This window comes from Rhyacophila brunnea, unplaced genomic scaffold, assembly GCF_057557595.1.
Source record: "Rhyacophila brunnea isolate RB1 unplaced genomic scaffold, BYU_Rbru_1.0 scaffold_5, whole genome shotgun sequence".
NCBI lineage: Eukaryota > Metazoa > Arthropoda > Insecta > Trichoptera > Rhyacophilidae > Rhyacophila > Rhyacophila brunnea.
The window spans coordinates 10,036,204-10,064,167 of record NW_028233170.1 but is presented as its reverse complement, the minus strand read 5'-3'; the positions used below and the strand labels follow the sequence as shown (position 1 = coordinate 10,064,167).

The window sequence follows — 27,964 nt, the reverse complement described above, 5'->3', positions numbered from 1 at the left end:
ATCGATATATTATTTTCTAATAAAATCCATGTCGATAAATTCCGTACTTTCCAAATCATTTCATTTTTTTCCTCACATGAAGCTTGAGGTATCTTGCATAAAGAATTTTACGGTGCTGTTAATACGAAAGGCGTTCGTTGATAACTAACTATTGATAATTTTATGACTGTAAATAATTCATCGGCAAAAGGAATAAAAAAAAACCAAATTATGGGAGCGTTATATTAAGATTTTATGTAAATAACAATATTAAATATACATAAAAAAACATATTACGTATATCATCTGTATAAGATAAACATCAGCAATAATCGTTATTTTTAAAGCTACGCTTTCAATTATATTTTTCTGCCATTCCTAAACCAGCTATTTCAAACTGTTAAAAACTAAAATTAAAAGCGTCACAAAACTTTTTTTACTGCTACTGTGATGAGCCGTTTGCTTAGCAGACAATTTCTTGTACATTGTAATCAAATTACATACAACTGTATCCTCATTGTACCCAACTGTACCCAATTTTCTTGAAACAACGCTGTCAGAAAAGTAATATGATTCCAACAGCGACATAATGAACGACACACGGCAGTGATATTTAAAAATATCGCAAGTGTTGACATGGCGAAGGGTGGCGAATGGTGTCGAATGGTGTCGACAAATAGGGGTGATGCAAAATCGTGGCATACGTGATGACAGCTATAAGTAAAGAGCAGTATGTTGTAATGAAATTCTACAATCGTCTTTGTGAGGTGGCCAAGATCCACGGATTGTAAAGCACATAAAAATATATATACATTCAAGAGAAAAATTAGAAAGGACATCGCATATATATAAGTGAAGCCGACAAATGGTTACTAAGGCTGTGGTTCCAAGTCATTTAGTATTGCTGATTCATTTGTAGAAAACTTTACACTGTTACAGCGCACATCTGTAAATAACCAGCACTTCAACACAATTTTTTATACGTCCGATCATAAGAAAATCAAATGGGCCTTCACGGAGTGGAGGTTGTTTTAACAGTTTTTTTTTTTGTTTTTAGAATAAATGGATGTCAGCGATTTCTCCAACAATCTATTAGGTGTTAATCTACTCGGTGTTAATCGACCGTATCACAAGGCAGTACGCTTGGTGTGAAGCATCGGCAGTTTTTACGTCTGGTAATGTCTCAGGAGCAGATACCCAAGTACTGACGTCGCCATGCTCTCAAGAGAGCTTTGACTGAGTTTACTGAGTTGACTTAAATTCATAAAAAGTGCCACGAGAGAGAACGACATATGTAAAACTAATGTAAAATAAAATAAATATTATTATAAAATATGTGAAGAGATGCTATAACATTGAGTTTTGTGGCGACTAGGTCGGACAGCCCGATGGACCCAACAGCTGGTTGGGTCGACTTGAGCATCTCTTCCCTATTGGAGCACATTCTCGGATATTCCCAGAGGATGTGCATTGCATCCTGCAGTTCTCCGCCACACGGACATGTTGGTCGGGTGACAAGCCAGCAAACAGCGAATACACCATGATCAGCCAAAAACTGACTGATGTAGTGGTGAGGAGTCAATTTATTCAATACAATCGTCAGTAAAACTAATCAGTATAATGGCTATATGCAGTGGCGGCTCGACGACTTTCTAGATGGTGGGGTTTAGCCATTAATTATTAAATATAGATACCTACCTACTTTCTCATATTATACATCATATACCAAGCTACTTGATTTTATTGATGATTTTATTCATGAGGAAATGAGTAATTTTTCAGAATAAATAATGTGATTATCTTAGTCGTTACTTAATCGCATCTAAAAAGCTTGCTTAAAATATTAACATAATTAATGATAGTCATTATTAAAGTTTTACCATTATCAGTTTTGAACAACTACATACAACAGGCATTTTTACTCACCTAGGGGTTATTTCATTCCCTCCCCAGTATGAGTATTCTAACGCTAATGCATTCACATTATTTGTAGAACGACATTTCTGTACCTTTATATACTTAAATAAAATACGACGTGTTTATATGGATAAAATAAATTAAATAGTTGACTTAATCATGTAATTAAGTATGTATATTATTATGATAATTATAAAAATATCGGACGTGTATTTTTGACATGATAACTATGTGGGGATGGTCCCTACGAACCCTTAAGGTAGAGCCGCCCCTGGCTATATGTATATTTACGTTGTATTTTCCTATTTCACACGAACGAAATCGCGAACTATCGCAAGTTATAAATATAAACATTAGGTACCTCAGGATTTTTTCATCGGTAACCACATTCTATTGTCGGTTTATGAAGTCTAAAAGGTTATGGTTTTCATATTATATATATATTTTTTTAAATTTCCTATTAAAATATATGATAGACTAAAAATAACCTCATACCACATCAATGATAACGACAAGTTTGATAAAAGCGCGAACAGGATGTGGATAAAAGAAATTATTTGTATATAAACTCGGATAGAAGAGAAATTATTCATTTGTTATTCAATAATAATCGATAATATAATAAGAAATGAAGTTTATTTTGGTCGCCATTGTTGTGTTGTGTTTGTTTTCGGTTCGCACTTCTGCAACATGTTACAACGATGTTTGCGATAATGAATGCAAACAAAGAGGCTACGACTATGGTAAATGTGAATCTGACAGCTGCTATTGCTACAAAAGTGGTAAGTTACCATTTAATACATATTATTTTATAGAATTATTACCGTCTGAAAACGATACAGAAGATGCTTCAAGACTGTGTAGAATATGAAACATGTACAATAGTCGCGTTATAGTCCGTATTGCGCGGCCGCTAAAAATTCACGATTGTAAGAATTTAGGCAATCGTTATTATGATATTTCAAATAATCATTTCTGGTGTATTTAATCTTAAATAAACGTAGTTTTTATGTTAGTAAGACTATTGATTAAAATGATCACTTTTTGGTTCAGCGTATAGTTTTTTAGTAATGTATTTGTAATTTACTAGAAAGTTTCCGATCAAATTAACGAACGAAATTGGTATAGGAAACAACATGTGAATTTTCCAAACCTGGAATTTGAACGCGAGACCAGCGACTTCATAAGCGAACACATTACCACGTATTATTAATATATAATATATAAATATTAATTTTACTAATGGTTTTATAAATGCGTTTAAAAATTAATAAAGCTAAAACATATTAACACCACTGCACAAGGATGTACTGAAATATGACTATATTCTAAAACATTAGAGCGAGAGGTTTAAAAGAATACTATTTTAAGTAATAAAAATACTTTATGCAGTCATCAAATGTTTAAAATAAATATAAAGGATAATAAGGCTTCAAAATTATGTAAATAGATTATCTACAACGTTTAAGGAATGTCCAGGATCATATTTTGAAAATAGCATAAAAGCTCAATTTTGACCTACGCTGAGCATGTGGGCCGTTAAAAGGCTGGACATATAGCTCGAAGAAGAGACAATCGTTGGACAAACTTAGTCATCCAGTGGTATCCAAGAGGTATAAAATGTCCGCAAGGTAGACCTAGAGGCCGCTGGATCGATGAAATGATAAAGTTCTGCGGAAGTTCATCCAGCAGTGGATAGATTCAGGCTGATGATGATGATGATATATAAAAATGTGATAAATTAAGCATAATGAAGTAACCATCGAAGTTGCATAATTAAGAGAGAAGATGATCCAATTATATAATTTACTTTTCATAGATTTTGCGGTATCGAAATGCAATGTTTAAGATAGGTATTCGTGAATGTATTAGTGATAAACGGAATTCCGTCAATATAATATGCAGTAGTAATTAAAAAGTTTCGTTCTTTTTCTTTTTCTTTGTTTGAAAGTATAGTGAAACATTAGTGTATAGAAGAGAAACAATCACAAACATACAGGCTTTGAGAAAATCATATTAACATTTTTTTTATTCAACGAATAATTCACAAGATTTAAACATGTAACATTCCAATTATTGACCATACTATCACTTCCCTCCATTTTGGTATGTAATTTCTCAACTGTCACTTTGTGTTTTGTTTTCTTTTTTATCGTCTGTATTTGGGATGAAGGTGGATAATTAAGACACCGGAATTGTGATGGAAAACGGCGAGTTTATTTAGTTAATATTATCATCGTTACATTTTTAATAATTTAATTCTACGAAGGCCAAAATGTACGCGTTCGCGATTTTGCTGCTTGCAGCGTTCTGAGCGCCATCTTGTGATTTTTTCCAACGAAACCGTCGTCGAAAAGAAAGCGACGTTGCAAATCTCCAACGGTTAACAAAATTTACGGCATTGCCGGCTGGGCTCTTTTATTATTATTTATTTTCGTAATCAGCGCTTTATTATTTGTTGGCTTTGATACCGATTCGGGCGTCCCCAAATGGGGACCATACGGGGGTGTCACAATACTTATATAATTTTTAAAACACTTCTGAGAAATATATTAACCAATAGAAAAAATCTTTTGAAAAAAAATAGTTACTTGATTAAAAATTATTAGCAAGTTCAAGAAAGTTACAATAAAAAATCTTGGAGTGATCCGTGACGTCAGTTAGTAATTAAAGTAATGCCTGTTTTGAATTAAAATACAAAAAATCGCCAATATAACTCAATTTAGAAAGCGCTTCAGTGAGTATTATTATTAGCCATTAGTTATAATTTGTCGTAATTAAGTATGACTTCTTTAGCGTGCGTGGGCGCGATACCCGAGAGATGCAGGTTCGATTTCTGCGGGGTATTATACTTTTTTCAAAAAGATTTTTTGTATTTGTATAGTATTATATTAATTTCTGTTAAGTGTTTTCAAAATTATTATGTATGTTCATATTAATATATTGTGACCTCACTGAGAATCGATCTCGGAGGCCACGGATGGAGGGCCAGCACCCTATGCATTGGACTATGAGGACCGCTTAACCACATCGACGTCATCACTCAAAAGTTTGTTTGTGCACTGGCCTGACAATAGAACGCCTTGTTATGTAGCGTTCACCACGCACAAATAGATACCAGTGGGTCTATTCTATGCTTATCGACCGCTAAAGTGATAAAGTGAAAAATATTATCAAACTTAGGGTAGGTTTGTATCAAAATATTAGCACTTATTGTAACAATTACACGAAGCCGGTTTTTATTGTTGCAATAAGTGCTATATTTTAACAGCACCTATCTTGCTGCTGTTAAAATATCGCACTTATTGCAACAATAAAAACCGGTTTCGTGTAATTGTTACAATAAGTGCTAATATTTTGATACAAACCTACCCTAAGTTTGATACTATTTATCAATTTAGTGTTCGATAAGTATAGAATAGACCCACAGGATGTACAAATCAACATACCCTCCTCTAAAGACGGCATTACACCAGAATACTCTGGGGTTTTTTTTTTACGGAACAAACATTCGAGAGAAGCAGTAGGCATCCGAGAAATTAGCAACAGTAGTATGGCAACTCTCGATTGTTTGTGAATGAATTTATACATGTTTTACATCTGCGGCGGGATATATTAAAAAAAAACAATATTTCAAATGGGTTTTATATTAATTCATAAGTATTTCTACGGTTATGGCACTACATACACAATAATAATATTGTATTATTACGTACACCGACCGTTGCAAAATTTCGTAATCGATGCCTATGTTACGCCGAATGGGCGAAATTGACTATTACATGAAATGGGAAAAATTTTGCCTAATTCATGTAATAGTCAAGCCCGTTGCCTTATTCATGAATTAGGTAAATTATCTGCCGAGTGCATGAATTCGCCAGGGTATGGAATTCATGACAGTAGAAAGGTAAATTTAATACGGATGGTTTTATTAGTTATAATTGGACATAATATAATATTATTATTATTAGGTTAGGTTTTTTAATTCTGAATTGAACTGAATGTCCATTTTGAGGTTAGCTAACAAGTGTCAACAAACTATCAAAGCATACTATCACAAACAAACAATCGACCATTGCACGATTGATACCCAAGCACGAATCAAATCGCGAAAATACCTTTTAATAAAATTCTTCCGTTATCATAGTATTATAGTTCTAGATTTTTTTTGGGCATAGTAAATGGATATTAACGTCATTGTAGTTATTGATTGGTATATTTTTATATAATCAATGACATTTGACACATTTGGTTAGTTTGATTAGTTGCAAAAAACACCACCGTAGTGCTACTATCTAATTTGTCCAATGCATGAACTAGGCAGAAAAATTACTGCCGAATTCACGCACTTGGCAGATATTTCGCCTTATTCATGAATAAGGCAACGGGCTTGCATTTTTCATGATTTAGGCAAAAATTTTCCCATTTATATTGTAATAGTCAATTTCGCACATTCGGCGTAACACCTATAACAATATTATTAAATTATTGTCAATTTTTAGGTGACGAACTCTACAGCTCGGAAGAAGACAATGGGATTGATTTGGAACCGCCTCACGTGATGATGACCTAACCTCACCTATAAAAATGTGTTAACATATGAAGCACAATTAATAATATAAGGTAAATTTAAACATACTGTTAATTTACATTAGTTAATAATTATGGTTAGGGATTGTAATACCGGTATTTAAAAGCCGGTACTTCAGTATTTTTAGATACCAAAATACCGGTTTTAAAAATCAGCCAATTCTGATATATTCAGCATTGATGTATCATTGTATTGTATTGTCATTTAGTGCTGACAACGTGACTGGCACGTTTGCATTAGTTGGCCATTAGATATAATTAACATGATATTTAAATGTGGTAATTAATATTAATTAACAGGTCAGCAGTGATTAACATAAAAGGTACATGACTGTATTTTTGTCGGTTTTTTTTTTAAAATATTAATAACCATGCCCTTACTTTTTCGTACAAGGTGGTTGTTAGTAATTTTGAACAATCACAAACACTCAGGCTTTGAGAAATACACATACATATTGTGTCCTAACTGGGATCGAACCCGGGTAGAAGGTTAGCGCCTTATGCACTGTACCACGAGAGCGCCGCCTACTTCGTTTGCCTAGTCCAGTGGTCGGCAAACCGCGGCTCGGGAGCCGCACGTGGCTCTTTGGCTCCATGAATGCGGCTCTGTTTCATATGATCAGTTGAAGAAACTAGCATGTGCTATGTGCTGTTCATGCGAACAATCTTTTTGAAAGCAAGAACCTTATCAAGAGTCAATTGAGAAGTCGTCTTATTGATGAGAATCTGGAATCGTGCCTAAAATTAAAAACAACTCTATACAAACCTGACTTATCCAAACTTTAATTAAGGTTTATTAAGTTTATTAACAGTGTATGTACCTACCTATATAGTTAATTTTTAAAAAAATTGGCTCTCAAAAGAAATCTCAATCTTGTAGTGTTGATATTTGGCTCTGTTGACTAATGAGTTTGCCGACAACTGGCCTAGTCCAATGGTCAGCAAACTGCGGCTAGCGAGCCACATGTGGCTCTTTGGGCCCTTGAGTGCGGCTCTGCCACAAATGCTATCTGCCCTATTTGACATGGCTACAAAGAAGAACCAAAGAAAACCGTGAAGTTGAATGGGCCGAGACGTTTATTCAAAACTTAAATGACCTACCATATGTATTATTTGTCGGGAAAAATTAGCGCATTCAAATTTAGAGAGACATTTCGCACTAAATATCCTACAAAGAAGAAAGCAGTTGAGGAACTTAAGAAGAGTCAATAAAAATCAAATTCTGTATTTAATTACTCAATACAATCTTCTAATAATGTTAATATAGCAAGTTTTGTGGTTAGTAAAGAGATTTCTAGAGAGGGAATCAAGAGTAAATGAGAATTCGTCTTATTGATGAGAACCTGGAATCGTGCTTAAAAACGACAACATACTAACCTGACTTGGATACCCAAACTTTACAAGGAGATGCAAGGCCATTATTCACATTGAGTGTTTGTCAGTTATTGTCATGATTTAATTTTATGGATACCTTACTTACAATTTAATTATCATCAATACATAACATTATTACGTATGCAATCAAATTTTATTCAGTGTACTCATAGTTTGAGACTTTATCGTAGTAGATTTTTGGTTTCAGGTTTGGGTTTTGGGTTTGAGGACACACGGTGGAAATCCAAAAATCTACTACGATACTTAAAACTTTAACTAAAGTTTATTAAGTTAATAAACAGTGTACTTACTTTAAATATAATTTAGGTTTAAGAAATTTGGCTCTGAAAAGAAATCTCAATCGTTGTACTATTGATATTTGACTCTGTTGACTAATGAGTTTGCCGACCACTGGCCTAGTCGATTACAATATTACCTGTGATAAACGAAGATAACAGATAAGATAACAGATTGATGTTTCATTCGTACGATAATCTGCCGTTGCAGCCTTATGAGTTACGACATTTTATCATTTTTTTTTACATTATTAATGTTGGGTTTTATGACACCAGTAAATGAGTGTTCCTACCTTAATAATTGACACATTCGAGGATAATAGTTATTGATATCAGCGAATAGTAATCGTATACAGACCTGCATTTACTATAAGGCTAAAGGAGCAATAGCTCAGGGCCCACTTGTCGGGGGACACAGAGCATGAGAAATATAATATTAAAAATGACGAGGCGAAAACCTTTTTTTCCAGATTACTACGAATTAAAAATCATTTTAGAAACACTTTTCAATTTGTCACTATCGGGTGCATTTCTTTCTCTAGTGTCATAGGAGTCTCATAAAGTCAAAATAAATATATTCTTCTCTAAACAATTTTCATTAGTATTATGATATAGACCAGCGCTGTCCAACTGGTGGCCCGTGAGATGTACATCAAATTTTTTTATCAAACATTGGGGAGAGAATTACCCATCATACATTAAAATATGAAAACATTTCATTATAATACTAGATATTAATACTTTCGACCGAAGGTACTTGATGGAATTTGAATTTAAATTCTAATGGATTCAAGCTCTGTACTATTCCATTTAAGTCGTTTTTTGCGACCCGGGTTTCGCCTTTCGGCATCTTCAGGCGTCGTGTACACTCACCAAAGGCAAACACACACTGAGTCAGTGTGTGTTTGCCTTTGGTGAGTGTACACGACGCCTGAAGATGCCGAAAGGCGAAACCCGGGTCGCAAAAAACGACTTAAATGGAATAGTACAGAGCTTGAATCCATTAGAATTTATAATACTAGATATTAAAAATACGTTTTCAAAACAAAGAAATATACTACTTCGTTTTTCCAACTCAATTGAGTATTAATTTATTCAGTGGTCCATTCAATATCGCTATTAGCTCTGTCGATCACAAATATCACTTGGAATTATGTGACCTTCAGACTGACTCATTTATTGCATGTAGTGGAGCAACTGGAATAGAAGTGTTCAAACTTTTGGATATAGAAAAATACCCAAAAATTAAAAATTTTGGACTTTAAATCATTTCTATGCTCGGAAGTACATATTATTATATTTACGTGCCTTCTCTGACATGAAATACATGAAATAAAAATATAGAAACAGCTTGAAGGACTCCACACTTGAAAATATAATTAGACTCGCCACAACAAATGTTGATATTGACATAAAATAAATTGTTGCTGAGCAACTAAGGCCACAATGCTCCCATTAAATAACTTAAGTATAATCTTTATTTTGTAAACGTAATTAATTTATGATGAATAAAATTTTTTACAAAAAAAAAATTAAATTACTTATGTGTTATTTTGATTTTTTGTATAAAAAAATAATTTTGAATTGACATTAACTGACTTTTCATTTACCCATCCTCTTTGGCCCCGAAATGTTTGCTAAAGACAAAATGGCCTGCGGCATAAAAGAAGTTGGACAGCGCTGATATACACAATAGATTTGTATCAAGTGAGTAAAGAAAATTGTGTCGCTGTTATTACAACGTTTTTCTTAGCTCGTATTCTTATTTGTCCGGTACAAATCTTGCAATCGATTTTTAACTAACTTCCCGACTATCCAGACATTTGAAACTTTTAGAATATATCAGAACACGATGCCAATGCATTTTTAAATACTTTTAGCCATCTTTAAGTAGAATTAAATTCATTTTCAGTTAATTCTGTTTTGTATGAAAAGTTATTTCGACACCATTATTGGTAGCTAGGGGTCTGGGGTCCTAGCAAGTAAATTATTAATATATACGTGAATCGGAATACGGAAATCAATATGACATGTCAAGAAGACATTTCAGTATTATTTCTATCAAGTACAATTTTTTTTTGATCGTTTAACCTAGTCAAGTCAAGTTTATAATATGATTCAACAGAAAATTTAAAACGTTGTATAAAAAAGTTCTTTTTATCTTGTAATTATTTTTAACTTAGGAATAGTCAATAAACAGTAAACTAGGCGTAAACATTCAAGAGATGCGATAAATCGGTTCAATTTCTAAGTGATTACTGGACAATATAATGATCTTTTTTGAAAAATTTTGGTACGTAAGTATTATCAGTTGAAATACTTTAATAAACCATTTATTTTATTATAATTCACAAGATTTGAGAATATAACATTCCATAACATATTCAACATACCTACATAACTAAATACGATGCTCGACGGGATTTGAACCCGTATATCCACTGGTATCGCGCCGATATGTTTTAACCAATTAAGCTACGGGCCTCACGCCTGCAATTGCGATAATTTACAGTAGTAGATCAATGCTTATCAAATTGCGTTATTATTGACTATAGGTTTTTGTATTTTAAATCAAGGAATAAATAGTGTCATAAGAATTTTAAAGTTCTTGAAAACGAAGTGTAATTATTGATTGTTCTGATTCTGGATTGATTTTAATCCACACTTTGATTCATAACATCGATATTTTCAGCAGTACGTTTACGTTTTTGACGGGTTGGATTCTTAACATCACAAACATTTCTATTTTTATAGTAAGCTCTGTAGGTCGATTATTTTGATCATACAATTTCACGTAATGCCCGACACGTAACTCAAATAGATTCATTATTGTTGGAATAAATTTTAACAATTTGTATAAATGCTGTACACTTATGTTTCTTTCTATAATGATTTCCCAAACAATATTGAACACAAATATCAATTTTGGTGGGATTCAGAAAAAAGATACCGCTATATCATTTTGAAAATGTATAGTTTCTATTAATTTGATAACCCTATATTTACCCTCAGGGAAATCAGAAATAATGGGAATTGGAATACCTAGTTGGTAAAGAGTAGCAGGTAACCAATCTCTAGTAAGGAATAATCCGCAATAAACTTAAACACGTCTCAAAAATACGTCATACGTCGAATACTGACAACTGCTCTCGGTTTATGCATTGGCGCTCATTTAATATTGGTGTATTACACAAACTATTGCACGTGCATAATGCGTGATTCAATTTCGTAGGACACTCACACATTCAAAGCCCTGCATCAAAATGTAGTGTATCGAATATTCCATATCGGTATTCTATTTATTATCTGTTCTGTGATAAATCTGCACAACATCATTATTGTAAAACGTAAATGTCAAATTAACTTTATTTTTTTTTTATTTAATATTAAAATATGTGTATTATTTGGATACGGCCCTGGGAAAAAAATATTTGAGATGATTATGCCTTTAATCATTACTGGGATTTTTCATGGACTATCCAGTGAAATACGTCAAACAATTAATATTAGTCGCATTTGACTTAACATTAATTATATTAACTTTACTATCCTCTGAAAAAAGATGTGCCCGCCGAAAATTATAATTATTGTTCTTCTCATTATTCTCATTGTAGGGCTACCGGTTTTGTACTTCTATTTTCAACTGTTACTAATTTATTTGATGAAACTCTTGGAAAGTTTTTGGTCATACATTAAATCCTGGTAGTGCTGCAAAATTTTTGGGCGAATTGAGGTGCGAGCAAAACGATTTCTATTGAGACAAAGGTGAAAAATTCAATATTATAATTATTGTAATATATTTATATGTTATTTTGGAACTTCCATATCATAGAACGGATTAATTTTGTGTTACCTGGATAACAATATGGAACAGTGAACACAAAATTCTCTTCTCTTAGTCATTATTATTATGTAATTAATGTATTTAAAATTTTATGCGCGAAAATTTGGTGGTAATTCTTGACAATTTATAAAATCGGTTAAAGACATAGACATTTTCGGTGACGTCCTATGTATTTTGTATTCGAAATTTTATTTTTCTTTATAAAATTGTACTTATTTATGTTTTTTCATATATTATATATTTTAAATTATTATTATTATTCTCTTCCTCTGTCTTGTGAGGGTAATAATTTTTATAAAGTAAATCTCATGCTGTGATCGTCTTGAATTTAGATCTAAATTCAAGACGTCCACAATGTTTTGTTTTTCTCAAATAAATAAATAAATCACTTGGTATATATTCACCATATACCTATACCTAAATATTGTTTTAACCCATTCTACTAACGTGTCCGCATAAATAATATCACCTATTATAAAATACATTGTACGTATATTATAATGTGGTTGAATAAATAATTATTCTATGAATCCTACCTGCATTGTAATAAGGGGCCATCTATATATGATGTTACGTTATAGGGGAAGGGGTGTGATATAATGTGATGGTTTGTGACGAACGGGTTTGGTTAGATTAAAAATATTCCGCAAGAACATTATACTGAAATCGTCAATTTTCAACGAATTCTTCTTTTCAACATTCTTCGTTGAATTTAAATAATTCGGAAACACCATAGAAATATATCTATTAAAAATTTCAAAGTCGTATGACTATTAATTAATTTAATCATAATTCGGTATGGTGAAGTTGGTTGAATCGGTGAAGCACATTTGCCGGAAGCCGTTGGATGCGGGTTCGAGTTCTATCCGGCAATTTACTTTGTTTTTTTTTTTTAAAGATTTCTTCTAATAGTATGTTTCTGAGGTGTTTCCGAATCAAAACCGAAACATATTTTATGTATTTAGTGTTTTTTGACCATATCCGATCCACAGAGTGGAGATTTGTGTTAATAGATTTCTGTTTTTACGAAAAATGGATGTTAGCCATTTTCTCAACCTATTAGGTCCATAATCTAACTCAAAACATAAATTGAAAATCAATATGTGTATTTGCCAGACCCTGAAATCAAATCTGGGACCCTATGATATCATAAGCTGACGCGTTAGCCGCTTGGCCATCGTAGGGCCGTCATTTGATGTTTAAAATAACAATTAAAACAATTAAATCATTACATATCTTTTACGCTGAACGATTTTGTTTTCTGAATAGTATATTAAATTTGAATGAGCGAATATTTTTAATTGTATTTAAAATGACATTTTATTTTCTTTTCAGGAGTCCAGCTAAAAGATCTCACTGAAAAAGAAAATCAACCAATCATGACTGCAGTGGGAATTTTTGGGGAGTTCAGTGGGAGTATTTAAGAAATTCTGCAAACACATTACTAAAATGTGTCAATCGTTATAATCGAAACATTGTGTCACAAGCAAAGATGTTAAATAAACCTTTTTCTACCACATTGACCCAGTCTATGGTTTCACTATCAACATCACTGAAGCAAGTTTTATTTGATCGTAAATGTAATTTTTCTATGCAGCAAACAATGAGTTTTTCTTATTTTTACTAAATTTGTATGAACATTAGTAGACCAGCGCATCTATTCTATACACAAGACTGCTATTAGCGGTCATCGAGGGTAGTTTATCATATTTTTCTATTGAGGTTTTATAACTAATTGTTACAATAAGTTGGGCGTATAAACCAGTGCTCCGCAACCTTTTCTCACCCATGGCACAATAAAGGTCTTCCTAGAATTCCGCGGCATACCACACGTAAAACAATTTATACAACAAAACATGGACTCCACATACTCTAAAATAGAGTTTTTTAAATGATCTTAGAGGTAAAATGAATGGTACTGATTGTATGTTTAGCGATTTTTTGTATTTATTAATATATCCACTTGAATTATGGTTAGTTATCGGGTTACGAATAATTATTTGTCGAGTATTGACATATTTATATTAAATAATTGTATCCTACAATCGCATGTTTGAAAATATCAATATCAGCGCAGTAATATAGCGTCGGAGGCGACTTTTTTTTACTATTAGAGCAAATTTGTAATTTCTGTTTATCTCACTAATCTGGTTGACCTGCCACGCCGCCCCCCCCCCCTGAGCCTGGGTCCCCAGGCTAGAGCGCTGTCAGCCCCCCTCTTGTGGGGCCATGCACAAAAATTTCATTCATTTATATTTTTTTTATTTGATAAAAAACTAAATATACAACAACATAATACACGACAAAGAACTAAATATCTTTCCATGTATTTGTATTATCAATATAATAACTAATTAATGTGATAACTGAGCTTGTTTGTGAAGTTCTCGGTCAAGACCCTTCAAGCAAGACTGCTTATTATTTTTAATTATAACTTTGAGTTAAAAAACTTTTGTCATCCAGATATATCGTATAAAATGGGAGCTGTACTGCGATAACCTTGACGGAAATCCGAGGATATTCTTTATTAAGCGAAATCCAGAAAGTAGTCAATGGAACATCGGCGAAGTTCAGTTTTAGCGACCCGTCGTTTCTCAATTCAACCAATTCCTCTCGAATTTATAGGGAAAGCGATTTTATAGAATTTTCGGCATTGGTTGCAAAAGGGTTTCGAATCCAGTCATATTGATTGTATGAAAGTAATGATGAAATTTCTTTTGCAGGAAAGTTAAATGTCTTTGAGACGGATGCAATATTAATTGTTTGTTTTCAATGGTGGTCTGGTAGGTCCTTTGGTACATTTGTAGAAATCCTTGTCTTAACTCCTTCTAATTTATCAGAACACGTCAATATATTTTCATTCTGACCTTGCATTGTTTTATTAAATCTATGCAGGTGCTCAAATATATTACCAGCCACGTACGCAAATTTGGCTATTTGTATAAAAGTATTGTATAGGTAATATACAAAAGTATTTTTTTTAAGCAATGCTCCACGGCACACCTAGCATCGTCTAACGGCACACCGGTTGCGGAGCACTGGCATAAACAGTCAAAACTGTCTATCTTGCTCTAAAAGTTAGCATACCCAAAAGTGGTGCTGTTAAAACATAGCACTTATTGTAACAATTACAACTAATTTATTGTAAAAATTATAATAATACAATACAAACATATGAAAAACTACCCTCGATAGCCGCTGATCGCGGCCGATAGCAGTCTTGTGTATAGAATAGATCCGCAGGTGATATTTTTGCTTAGCTTTCATACATTCATGCTCCGTGTAGAATAGAGTATAAGGATATAGAATAAGGTTTTACTCAACATCGGTGTCATATGGCATAATTATTATGTATTTATTATTGCTCTCAATATTTACATTTACTAAATTAATTGAAAAAAAATATATATTCAATGATGTTATTGGGATTAAATGACAAATATACTAATAAACATATATGTTCAATAAATTATTTTAAATAAAAAGAAAACTTTTGTTTATTTTAATAAAAGCAGCTTCCTTGTCAAATATAATTAGTATTTTATTCTTGCATATTAAATGTATTATGAATTTCAAGTTAAACAAAACAGGAATTTAATTTAGTATCCAAATTCAACGAGTTAATAATTTATATATTATTTTTTGGTTCTCCAAAGCTAATCTTAACCATATTCACTATATTATTATTCTAAAATCTCTACAATATAAAACAAGAAAATATGTAAACGTCCGCTATGTTTGATTATTTTAGAATTTCACTTCGATATCTACGAGGTCGGACACAGGGATATAATGGCAATTGAAATACCTAACGGGTAAGCAGTAACAGGCAACCGATATCGAGTAAGGAAGAATCTGGGATAAACTTAAACAGGTGTCAAGAATACGTCATACGTAGAATACTGACAACTGCTTGCTATTGGTGTATTACACACACTATTGCAGGTGCATAATGCGTGTTTCATTTTCGTAGGACACTCACACATTCAAAACCCTGCACTAACATGGCAGGTTAGGTACTAGGTTACCCAGTGATGTGGGTCTTAACTACTGACTCATCTGAAGCCTGCAGGATACATATGGAAAAACAGTGATACGTAAGTCGCCCTTTGGTGGACGCCGACCACCTCGACTGCCATTTATCGAGTGCTATCTTGTAAATCAATATGACATATGTAAATAAGATTTCTGTAAAACACCCAGGGTGGCCGAGCGGCTTACGCGTTGGACTTTCACGACGTGGGTCCCAGGTTCGAATCCTGGGTCTGGCAAATACACATATTGTTTTTTTCAATTTGTGTGTGCGTCAGGGTATGGACCTAATAGGTTGAGCAAGTGGCTGACATCCATTTCTCGTAAAAACAAAATCTGTTAATACAAACCTCTACTCTGTGGAGGCCCATATGATCCTATTAGGATCGGACATGGTCGGAAAAAAATAAGATTTCAGTTTTTCCATGAAAGTTAGAAGCAGGCTCAAACTTAGAAGATGCCAATTTATCAGCATTTTTTATAAAAACATTTTACTTAAATAATAATATAATGGAAATTTTAATGCTTATAAAAAGTTTAATGTAATATTTACTCTTTCAACTTCAATTTATGTTTTAACATGTTGTGTAAATTACAAATTATAAGTTTAAGACGTTCACAACATGACATGAAACATTATTATAAAAAAGAAAAGTAATAAAAACGATAAAAATGAAAATATAAAAAGAGAACATAATATAAACATACAAAAGCAGTGGAAATACACAATTATACCTACATATATAGAAGTTCAAAGAAGTACACCGAGTTTGTAAAGGAAACCCTATTTTAAGAGTTTATAAAATAGCGTTCACCTAAACTCACCTCACGCAAGTGGAATATATCAACACCCGAAGCAATTTGGTTGAACATAGTTATCGTCCACCCATTTGGCATTACCAGTGGTAGGTTGGTTCTGCACCTTGGGAGAATAAACAACTGATGGTCTCTGATGAATTATAGGAAGGTACATATTTAGGTACCTACATAATTAACAACTGATGCTCTCTATTTCTAAGATAGTTAACAGGGACACACAGGTCAACACTGCCCAGAAAAATTAGATTTTCCTGATACCTGCCGATAAATTTGCACTAGTAGAAGATTTACCTATCTACTTACACAAAAAAACATAAATGTACCTACTAGTAGGTACTGTTAATAAAGTTGTTCTTATGATATATACACTTCTATAAAGATTCATTTCAGTGACTCAGAGTTTGACTGTCAGCATTTTCAGGTCATATACAGGTTTTCAGGTAATATAGATAAGTATAAAATCCCAAGGCGCCGAAAGCCGAAACTCCGTTTAATGAAAGCAATAGTATTGATGAAAAACTTTTGTTCATAAATTTTATTTCCATGAAGCTTTTGGATTATAATATTATTTTGTTGTTATTTTTTAAATACAAATTATAATTAATTATATTTTTATAGATTCATATTATTTATTGGATACCTATAAAAATCTGAAAACATCATGAAATAATATGATTATATTTGTAGTAGGTACTTAACTCAGATTAAAATAGATCTTATAATAAATTTGTATTTTTTGAAGTTCTACTTTTTTTGGCGCGTTTGGGAAATCAGATCAGAGTGTATTTTTGGCGTGTGACATGTAACAAATAATTTATTTTTTCACACGAAAAAAAACGCACTCGATTGGATTCGAACCACCGATTGTTCGGTTATCAGCCGAACGCACTACCTTTACGCCACATTATGATACTGCAATCGTGACGATTATACAGTATACTATTATAGTTTAGAATTGTTCCGTTGCCTAGGCAGCGAATTTATTATTGTCGGCCATTTGCAATTCCTTACGATTAAACGTCAGAGTTGGTACTTTAAAAATAAAAAACAACGAGAAACCATTATATAATTTAGTAATATAAGTTAAAATGTATATAAATAAACCAACGGCGTTCCAATAAACGGTCCTTTTTCTTGAGTGTGTAATTTAACAAGATAATTAAGAGCTAGTCAAAGAATCTAGTTTATCACAAGTTTTGAATTTGTTTTGTTACGCCAAAGAAGTATAACTTCTAACGCGCGTACATAAGTACACACACCGATTTTTTATTACGTACACTAAATACATATATTTTAAAAGTATCTAATTGCTTAATCTTCAATATTTTAAACTAATTTCTTGTGAATAGCATCTTTTCTGTAGCAATAAACTTTCGAAATGGTAGATGTACTTACTTATTTTCAGCCTTAGTTTTCTATTAATAAGAAAAAATAGTTATTGAACCTGAAGTATTAAAAAACTTCAATCAAGCTTGCGGAACGTTGGTATAACATAGGATTTTTATGTCAAGTGCGGCCTTGTTTGGAAATATTTCGAGATTTTCATATATTTATCTTTATAGAAGAATGTTTTTTGAAGTTATACTTATCTTGGGGCGCTTGATAGAGAGTGAAATTGAGAGCCGTTACGAAAGTAATTGACAGTATGAAGTTAACTGCGATTCAGTCAGCTCATACAAACGCAAGTTTGATGGTAGAATTGTTCCGTAATTCACGGAATAAGCTCAGTTTACTCCGGTTACAATAATTCTCGAGTGTGAAGAAACATGGTATAAACTAAAACACGTATTAAAAAATAATATGTTATATTCAATATTTACGTATAATATTTATATGCATTAAAGTTTGTCACCTATACGAAACGCGTTATCAATGTTGGTAATATTTGAGGATATTCATGTGGCTTTAAATTTATTGTTTTTTTATGATTCGATCGTCATTAAATTAAAATCCAAAACTGGCTTCAAAGTCTTCGTATATGGCAACTGGTTTTCGCATATTACTTCTCTTTCTTTGGTATTAATCTGCAACAAATAATTTTGTATGTATCTACACAATGTTCAACCCAAACCGAAATGAATGTTTTCGTACAATAATCTCCTTTTGAAACGGCATCATTTTTTTTTTAAATATGTCTTATCTCATAAGTCATAACACTCATAAACTCATAACATAACATAACTTTACTAATAAATTTAATGTTTTTACCAATTTTATGAATCATTATTTTTTTTTTATTATAGACAGCAGTAACTGAGTGTGCTATGATAATTGACGCACTGATATCAATGATAAGTTATCGCATACAGGCCTGGATATACCATAATGCTAAAAGGGCTATATCTCAGGGCAGCGAGTTTTCAGGGGTCACGTATCATTAGAAATATATTAATAAACCATTTCTTTTATTCAACAAATACTTCACAAGATTTGAGATTGTAACATTCCATATATTGAGCATGCATAACTTGACAACGCCTCAGATATGTACCCACTTGAAAAAATCACATATTGTAGCGGCATGCGGAGTCTGTCCGTCTAGCCGACAGTCAATTTAAATATATTCCTACATAATAACGTTGGTAAATTATACTATTTTTGTGCAATATAAATTATATAAGTTACTAGCAGACCCGGCAAACGTTGTTCTGCCATATAAATTATTTCTAGTGAATATTTTGGTTGTTAAATAAAAAATAACGAATGTATCGTAAGTGTGTGGGGATGGGATATATGACAGGAAGAGGAATGGAGCGCTGTAGACGATGACCGCCGATAAAAACAATAAAACACCAACCATTCATTTTCTCAATTCAAAATGAGTAATGATGTTCATAATGAATGAATTACCTGTGATAGGATCTCGTTGTTTAATGTTTATGCAGTAACCGTCTAGTCCCTTCCAGAAAATTAGCGGATATTGGAGAGCGTCGTATGAACGGTGTGTGTCAGCGATGAACTCCAGATTATTGTTTCTTCTTCGAATCACGATTTCTCGCGTCGATGTGCGGTCGCCAACCATGATTCCAGCAATGTCGTCAACAACAGGCGCATTGAATCGACGCACGTGCTCTCCAGCTGGTGTTTTATCAGGATTGATGACAATAGCGTGATTGTCACTTTGCAATTCGTGCATGTGTGCTTTGAAGAATTTCAATAATTCATTGTGCTCATTCAATAGGGCGTCCAGTTTGCCGACGATGCGCCTGGCATTAGGCGAATTGAGGTTATTGTAGCCGCAACGTGCATCCACACGATTGATGTCCTCACCGTCCATGAAGTAGATTTGTAAAAATTTATGTGGTTCGTTTGGCATTGGCAGCAATGAGCCTACTTTGTGGTATACTTAGCCTTTGATTTTGAACGTAGAATGGAGTTGTTGACCATTTGCCGCAGTATTGTGAACTATTTCTGTTGCTCCGAACGAAGTCATTTGGAAGTATGAATTGAATGTGCGAATGGACTTCAGGAACAGGTTTGGTTTGGTTTGGTTTGGAACCGTGCCGATGAGCAAGCCGTTTAATGGTTCTGGTGGTATCTCAATTTCTGGTAGTTGCACTTTTCCTGATGCGCAACACATCCCGGTTGACTCATGTTTGAATTTGAGAGCATGACAATGGGGACATTCTTTGTCCATAGCACCAATCAGCACTTTCGGATGAGCGGAATATTCAATATCTGGCTCGTACTCGAATGCGAGACGAAGGAACGAAACGGATGTAAATGCTCGATGTACTTGTTGGCATTGTCGGTCATTTGCTGTGCGTGTGTTAACTACGAACCAGCGCGCTTGGCTCCGTTACAATTGTCGTTGTTGATTTCGTTCAGGTCGTGCCTCTTGTGATTGAGATGCGCGCAATTGCGACATGCTCACACGTACGTTTTTATTATCTAGTTGGATTTGTTCGTCTATTCTGCTCTACTATTTCGCATGTTTGTTGCTTTATTCGTTCGACGACCCAAATGGCCCCCCTTGCGTCTTGCTGACATTGTGCACTGTAATACACGCACACAAAAATAAATAAATTAAAATAAATCATACAAAATTTTGCACGCACTGCGTTGTGATATGCCGAATGAAATGTCAAAATGACGTGACGCTTCTGTTGAATTCTTCTCGGACGTAGCGCCATCTGTCATTCAACAACGTAAATAATTTCATTCTGTTTGAAATACGAACGACGGTTAAATTTGTTCATACAAAAATAATAAAATCGCGATTAAAAAATGGGAGGGTGGGGGTAGGAAGGTGAAAATTTGGGGTTATAAGTATTTTTTGATGCAAAATAATAAAAAAAATTCAAAAAGAAATTTTCAAAAAAATAAAAGAAAATTTTTTCTGGATAGAGATACCCTAATCACCTAGCGGTATGAAATATACTTGTTGATCTATTCTTATACCTAAAAATATACATAAAAAATTCATAAAAATCGGTCGAGCCATTTCGGAGGAGTTCGACCACAAACATCGTGACACGAGATTTTTATATATATAGAGATTATTTAAATACGTTAATGTAGGCTTTTAATAATAATATTATGGTATGGAATCTTCGCCACTGCTAAGCTTAGACTTGACATACACTAAACGTCAAATTAAAAATGCATTTTTATTTAAAAAAAAAAAAAAAAAGAAGTGTACTATTTGAGTACGATCCTGGAAAGTAAATATCTAGGTTGATCCTAACTTTCGTCATTACTGTAACTTTTAGAATCTTGACCATGTTCATTGACCATCCAGCCAAATACGTCAAATAAAAATCAGTCGCTTTTCAGCCCTCTGAAAAATGTCAGTGGTGACAATCGTTCATCTTTTTCTCGCTATTATTATCATTTTTTGTTAACCTTTTTTTAAATTCAAATAAGACCGATTCTCATTATGGTTTCGGAGATATTCAATGTGGTGACAAAGTAAGCGTCATATATATCCAAAATACCTAAATTATGGTAATCTTTTAAAAGTTTTGGGTGACGGGATATGCGAACAAGGCGAATACTATTACGGACCTACGTAGTACGATACAAAGGTGAGTGATTCAATTTTATAATAATATTGTCGATTTTTCCAAGCCGCTACTATTCAGGAGAGCAAAAAGAGTGAAAAAATTTCATGTTAATTCCAACAACTTCGTTTCTTTACAACTTCATTCTATGTATTAGAGTTTTTTTTCCTTTCATTTATGGTAGAATAATATTGTTTTGGAGTATGTAGTGTTAATTTATTTATTTATTTGCAGTTAGAAATTTAAACCACTTAATTCCTTTTGGCTGTCCAAGAAAAAAATACAAAGTTCATAATGAAAACACCGAATTGTTTTTTTTCCATTATTTTATCCATGTTTTTGTTTGTATTTCTGTTATGTTTTATTTGTTTATTAAAATAATTTTAATTTTGGTACGTTACGTTAATTCTTATTGACTCTCTGTTATCACTTACGCCCAGATTGGAAAATCGTAACTCTGTTTTCAATTATAATATGAAGAACGCCTTTTGTCAGTCGGTAGATATTTTTTTTTGAAAACCTAACCTCATATTTACGTTACTTACGCCCGTTTGGCTTGGAAAAGTCGTTATTATCTCGTCTTGTTCATTATTGTTATGTAATAGTATGGTATTTAAAATTGTGCCGTGAACAATAATTCGTGAACGCCGATGACTGCTCGAAATATCAGTACGTCTAGTGACGGACTCGATGAGATGAGATCATAGATTATCCTTCTTATTTATATTAATGCAGTACATATAGTACCATAGATATTGTCGTAATTCTCAATAAAAATAAGCACTGCTCTAGTTATCTAGTTATGATTGAGGCAACGGTGACAATTATTATTGCTATACTGTTTTATTTTAACACCAAAACCTTTAATTGTTATTTTTTTTAAAAAAACCTGTAGTATTTAATATTAATTATATTTTCATTTATTTTAAACTGGAATTCTACCAAGTAAATGCTAACTCAATTAATAGTTAATTAACCTGTTCATTTAGTGCTGAGTGGTATGTTTACTAAAGATCTTAATAATTCAATTCAGTGATGTACGATCACTATGATTCTTATTTTCTTCATTTATCGCTAAGGTGACTTTATATTAGGTCTATGCTATATAACAGCGCGAAAGAATTGTTGGTGACACGCCACTAAAATAACGATTTATTAAAGTTTAACAATTTTGAAATTTGGAAATTAAACTTCAAAACTCCAGAGATGAAATTATGAAAAACGAAGATAATAATTATCTTGACGTGATAACCAAAACGTGGAATTAACTGCCATACAGATTTCATTGTAAGAAAAAAGTCGCATTCGCTTTTTGAGTATTTTCGGTACAACGTACTACTGTGAGAAAACATTCTCAATTATTATGAAATATATTATAAACCCCTATCGAAATCGTTTAACTGAAGAAAATTCGGAAATGTGCATAAAACTTCAAACTATGAACCAAATAGGTGCTAGCATCCAAAAGTGAACCTCAAGGGAGTCGCTAATTTTTAAATGTTGTATGTTTATGATGTTTTTATGTAGCGTGAATTATTATCATCTTTATATCTCTATATTAACATCCACGGTGGCCGCGCGGCTTAAGCGTTGGACTATAACGCCTTTGGTCAAAGGTTCGAATCCTGGGTCTGACAAGTACACATATTTTTTTCAATTTGTGTGTGAGTCAGGGTACCAATAGGTACTAAATAGGTTGAGCAAATGGCTGACATCCATTTCTCGTAAAAAAAAAAAATCTGTTAATACAAACCTCTACTCTGTGGAGGCCCATATGATCCTGTTAGGATTGGACATGGTCGAATAATAATTAGTATAGTCAAATAATATTATTATGTATAGTGGTTCATTTGGCATATTTAACGCATTTATCGATTTTTAAGACTTATCGATCTCTTCTTTTTGCTGAAAGCTATTTTTCTTCAAAAAATCCACATTTTCCTTTATTCCATGCAATATTTTCGAAAAAAAATTGAATAACGGAAAAGTAATAGCGAAAAAATATTGCGTAGGTAGTATATAGAATAGTATAGATTGATACGGATTAAAATACCTCGTACGTCTGTTGTTCCAAATTCGATTGACAGTTCGGAAAAGTTTAAAAAAACTCCGTAATATGATTCTTATTGAAAATTTTTCAATAGGATGCTCAGAACATACAATTCTTGGGCACCGTAAAAAAAATTCACAAAAATAAGTTTGAAAGACACTACTGTAATATGTTATTTTTCTTGGCGATTGCTTGTTATTTTTCATAGTCTTAAATTACGTATAATATTAAAAAATATATAAAATAATATGGAAATATAGTCATTTTAAAGTCACATATCTATAATTTTAATCTGATATTTGAACATATCATATAATACTGTAGTATATTATGTACAATATGTATTATATATTATGTGAACGAGTTAAAAAACAAATTTTGATTTAAGCGGACGATATAAACCTCCACAGGATAGATATTTTTGTTCTATAATTCTATAAGTTTGAAAAATAAGTTTGAAAGACACTACTGTAATATGTTATTTTTCTTGGCGATTGCTTGTTATTTTTCATAGTCTTAAATTACGTATAATATTAAAAAATATATAAAATAATATGGAAATATAGTCATTTTAAAGTCACATATCTATAATTTTAATCTGATATTTGAACATATCATATAATACTGTAGTATATTATGTACAATATGTATTATATATTATGTGAACGAGTTAAAAAACAAATTTTGATTTAAGCGGACGATATAAACCTCCACAGGATAGATATTTTTGTAATGACTTTCAAAAAATAAGAATGGTTATTAGTCATTCACCAAGCCCATTCATGGATTCAGAAACAGCCACGCTAGTTGGTACTACTCTACCGTGGAATCATCTTGAACTAATTTCATTTTTATTTTTATTGAACAAAATTATTACAAGCATAGAGCTGTATATAATCAAAAGTAGAACTCAAAATAATTATATACCTAGTAATATGGGAAACGTTGTGCATATTGTAATTAGTGATCTATTATTCTTTAATATTTTTTACACTACAGCAGGCCTAGAGGCCCAATGATAGTAGTGTAGTTTAATATTAATGTATTTAGTAATAGAAGTGAAACAATCAGGCAACCCCCAGGACACACCCGGGCTTTGAGATAATCTCATTAATATATTGTGTCCTCACCGGGAATCGAATCCGGAGCTCTCGAATGAAAGGCCAGAGTTAATTACGAGTATTACAATAAATTTTCAAATTTACAAATTAACCGCATTAAAATGTATAAAGTATGTTAGTATCGTAAAAATAATAAACTACGAAAAAATACTAGAATTTTTCATCATTATATCGAAATATTTAAATATATTTAAGTACGTATAAACTTATCTTTAAACGTTTATTTTTCAGATAATAATTTGACCTTATTTGATTTCTTGGGTTTGGAGTGCAATGTCTATAAATATTGTGAGTGAAAAGAGTTGGATGATTTAAAAAAAAGTGAATACTTCATAATCTAACTAATTTACTGCACTGTAAATATGTTTATTTGTAAACGATGATAAGAAACAGGAAGTATATGGTATCATCGCTGGGTATAAATGAACTGTCAAATCAGTCGAACAGCAGAGAGTTTTGTTTTGTCACCAAATTTAAAGCGCCTATAAATTGAATTATTTCATTATACGTAGAATTTTATTTGAAATAAAAATGAAGACCTGCATTACAGTGATACTCTTTATGGTTTTTTTCGTGTCAAGTATTTCAGCACAGTGTGATGATGGAATATGTGACAATGAGTGTACAATCAGAGGATATGACTATGGAAAATGTGATGGAAACGATTGCTATTGTTATAAGAGTGGTAATGTAATATTAAATTAATAGACAAGATAATATATTATATTTCGTAATAAAATTATTGCAAACTATGAAAGGTGGAAATAACTAAATACCTACTGATATTCTTGTTAATGATATTAACATGTGTTGTCGATATGTCATTAATTTACTAATAATCGTTTCATCCGAAAAACATAACGTAAATGACGCACTATAAAGTTGTGATTATATTGTGATGCACGTCGCGTCCTGTCACACTGTCACAGCGACAAATTTAGTCTATGGTTTCGTCATTTTGCAGAATATTTTGAACGATCACCATTTTTGTAAATTTGATGACGGAGAACGAACTTTAATGTATTATTATTTTGAATTATTATTCATGCTAATTTCAATCAATTTTAATAGTTGCTACGTATGCGTACATTAAAATTACTTTTGAGACTGCAGACTATAGAAAATAGACAACATTCTTATAGAAAATACATAAAAATAAAAAAACACGCGATATTGATATGAGTATAAAATTTGTGGGCTTGTAGAAAATGATAAAAAAATATCCATTGAGTCATGCAGGTGTGCGGTACAACGTGAGGTGACCTCATTGTTGTTCTGGTGATTTCGGTAGATTTTGCTAACTGACAATGTTCATTTAAAGGTTCAAAATGTGCCACGGGATGGGAGCATCATTCTGATAACATTTTAAGCACCAAGAAAAACGATATTACACACATTCTTCCTGTAGCGACAGCTTACTGTGACGTCACGTGATAGTACGCGATATGCAGCATATTATAATCACAACTTTAGCGTCACTTTTTCGAAAACAGATGAAGATTGCTGACAAATGAGCACCATCGTACACATTACAATATTTATTTTTTCCATGTCTCAAATTCGTATTAATGTTTTATCACGTTCGATTTTTCTACTAATACTACAGATATCATAAACTATTTTTATATTGTAATATGGCTAAAAAAATGATTATTATATGAACCCTACCAGCATTTCAATAAGAGGTTGGGCATATTATATGATGTTACGCCCTAAATGTGTTGATTTGTGACAAATAGCTTAAGTTACAGTTAAAATATTGCGGTAGAATTGAAATCGATAATATTCTACGAATTTACTTTTTGAAAAATGTCGCTAACTAAGTAAAACGTTGGGGGGTCAAAAATACCAAAAATCCTGTCATACCCTACCCTTATGGATGTCACTGGCGTTGCATATTGAAAATTCATGTTCACGACTTTGACCGGCTTATGTAAACCACTTGTGTCAATTTCAAAGAGCGATGTTTTTCAAAATTGTATTTAAAAAATATTTTTTCTTTTTTCAGGAGTCCAGCTGAAAGATCTCATTGAAAAAGAAAATCAACCAATAATGACTAAAGTAGAAATTATTTAAATAAATACATAAGTATTACATTTTAAGAAAATGGCGTTAAAAAAATTGTGTCACGTTCGAAAATGAAGAAACCCACTTTCCTGCCAAATGGAGCCTTCTGATGTTTCCTTATCAAAATCGCTGTAGAAAATTTCATTTTATCGCAATTGTCATTTTAATATGTAACAGATTAAATTTCTCTTTTTTTTCTAAATTTATACGAAAATTAGTAGACCATATGTCATTTTTTGCTTTGTTTTCGGTAAAAAAACCTTTGGTCACATGACATATTACAGCATCTCTCAGTATTTACTTTTGCCAAATTAGCTGCAAAATAATTGTATTCGGATTTAAAAAAAATATTAGTAGATGATGATATCAATAAACATACGAGTATTATATATTAAATGAATTTTGTAAAATAAAAAAAAAACTTTGATTATTTTAATGAAACCCAATTCCTTTTCAAATATTATTAATTGTATTGTATTTATATAGTATGTATATGAGTTTGAAGCTATACAAAATAAGAACAATGTATTATCTTAGTTCAACGAGTTAAAACCAGCGTTGTCATCTTTTTGAAAAGGCAGCTTGCAAATTTTAAATTTTTTGGTGCATGGCGTTAAATCTACCGTTTTTCTATACCACAAACAGATTAAAACTTCTCATAATAAAACTAGAATATTTTACTAGATTTGCTTGAAAATCCAACATGCAGGTCTTTTGTACGTTATATCTAATATATTAATAAAATTAATGTTTCTGACATACAAAATTATGAGTAAATTACGTACCAAATCATAATTTAACTATACTATTATTAAAGGATTCTCCTAAACTAACGTTTTTTTTTATCATAGTCATATATTATTAAACTGTAC

General features: G+C 32.2%; 1 protein-coding gene across 2 annotated transcripts; it reads left to right on the top strand.

Annotated features, from left to right (window-relative positions):
• Positions 1-2,495: 2,495 nt before the first annotated feature.
• LOC147066021 (uncharacterized) lies at positions 2,496-27,468 on the top strand. Of its 2 annotated transcripts, none has more exons than XM_085955525.1 (3): positions 2,496-2,678; positions 6,399-6,519; positions 27,034-27,468. In XM_085955525.1, exons 1-2 carry the CDS (start codon positions 2,525-2,527, stop codon positions 6,467-6,469), a joined length of 225 nt encoding a protein of 74 aa, XP_085811651.1. In that variant the 5' UTR covers positions 2,496-2,524; the 3' UTR covers positions 6,470-6,519; positions 27,034-27,468. The 2 variants fall into 2 exon arrangements, with proteins under 2 accessions (XP_085811651.1, XP_085811650.1); XM_085955524.1 differs by lacking the exon at positions 27,034-27,468 and adding an exon at positions 13,336-15,435.
• The last annotated feature ends 496 nt before the right edge of the window (positions 27,469-27,964 follow it).

Bases quoted from the DNA above. Each gene is read 5' to 3' on its own strand.
- LOC147066021 (XM_085955525.1), top strand. From the start codon at position 2,525: ATGAAGTTTATTTTGGTCGCCATTGTTGTGTTGTGTTTGTTTTCGGTT. The intron at 2,679-6,398 runs GTAAGTTACCAT...GTCAATTTTTAG, and splicing joins CTGCTATTGCTACAAAAGTG to GTGACGAACTCTACAGCTCG.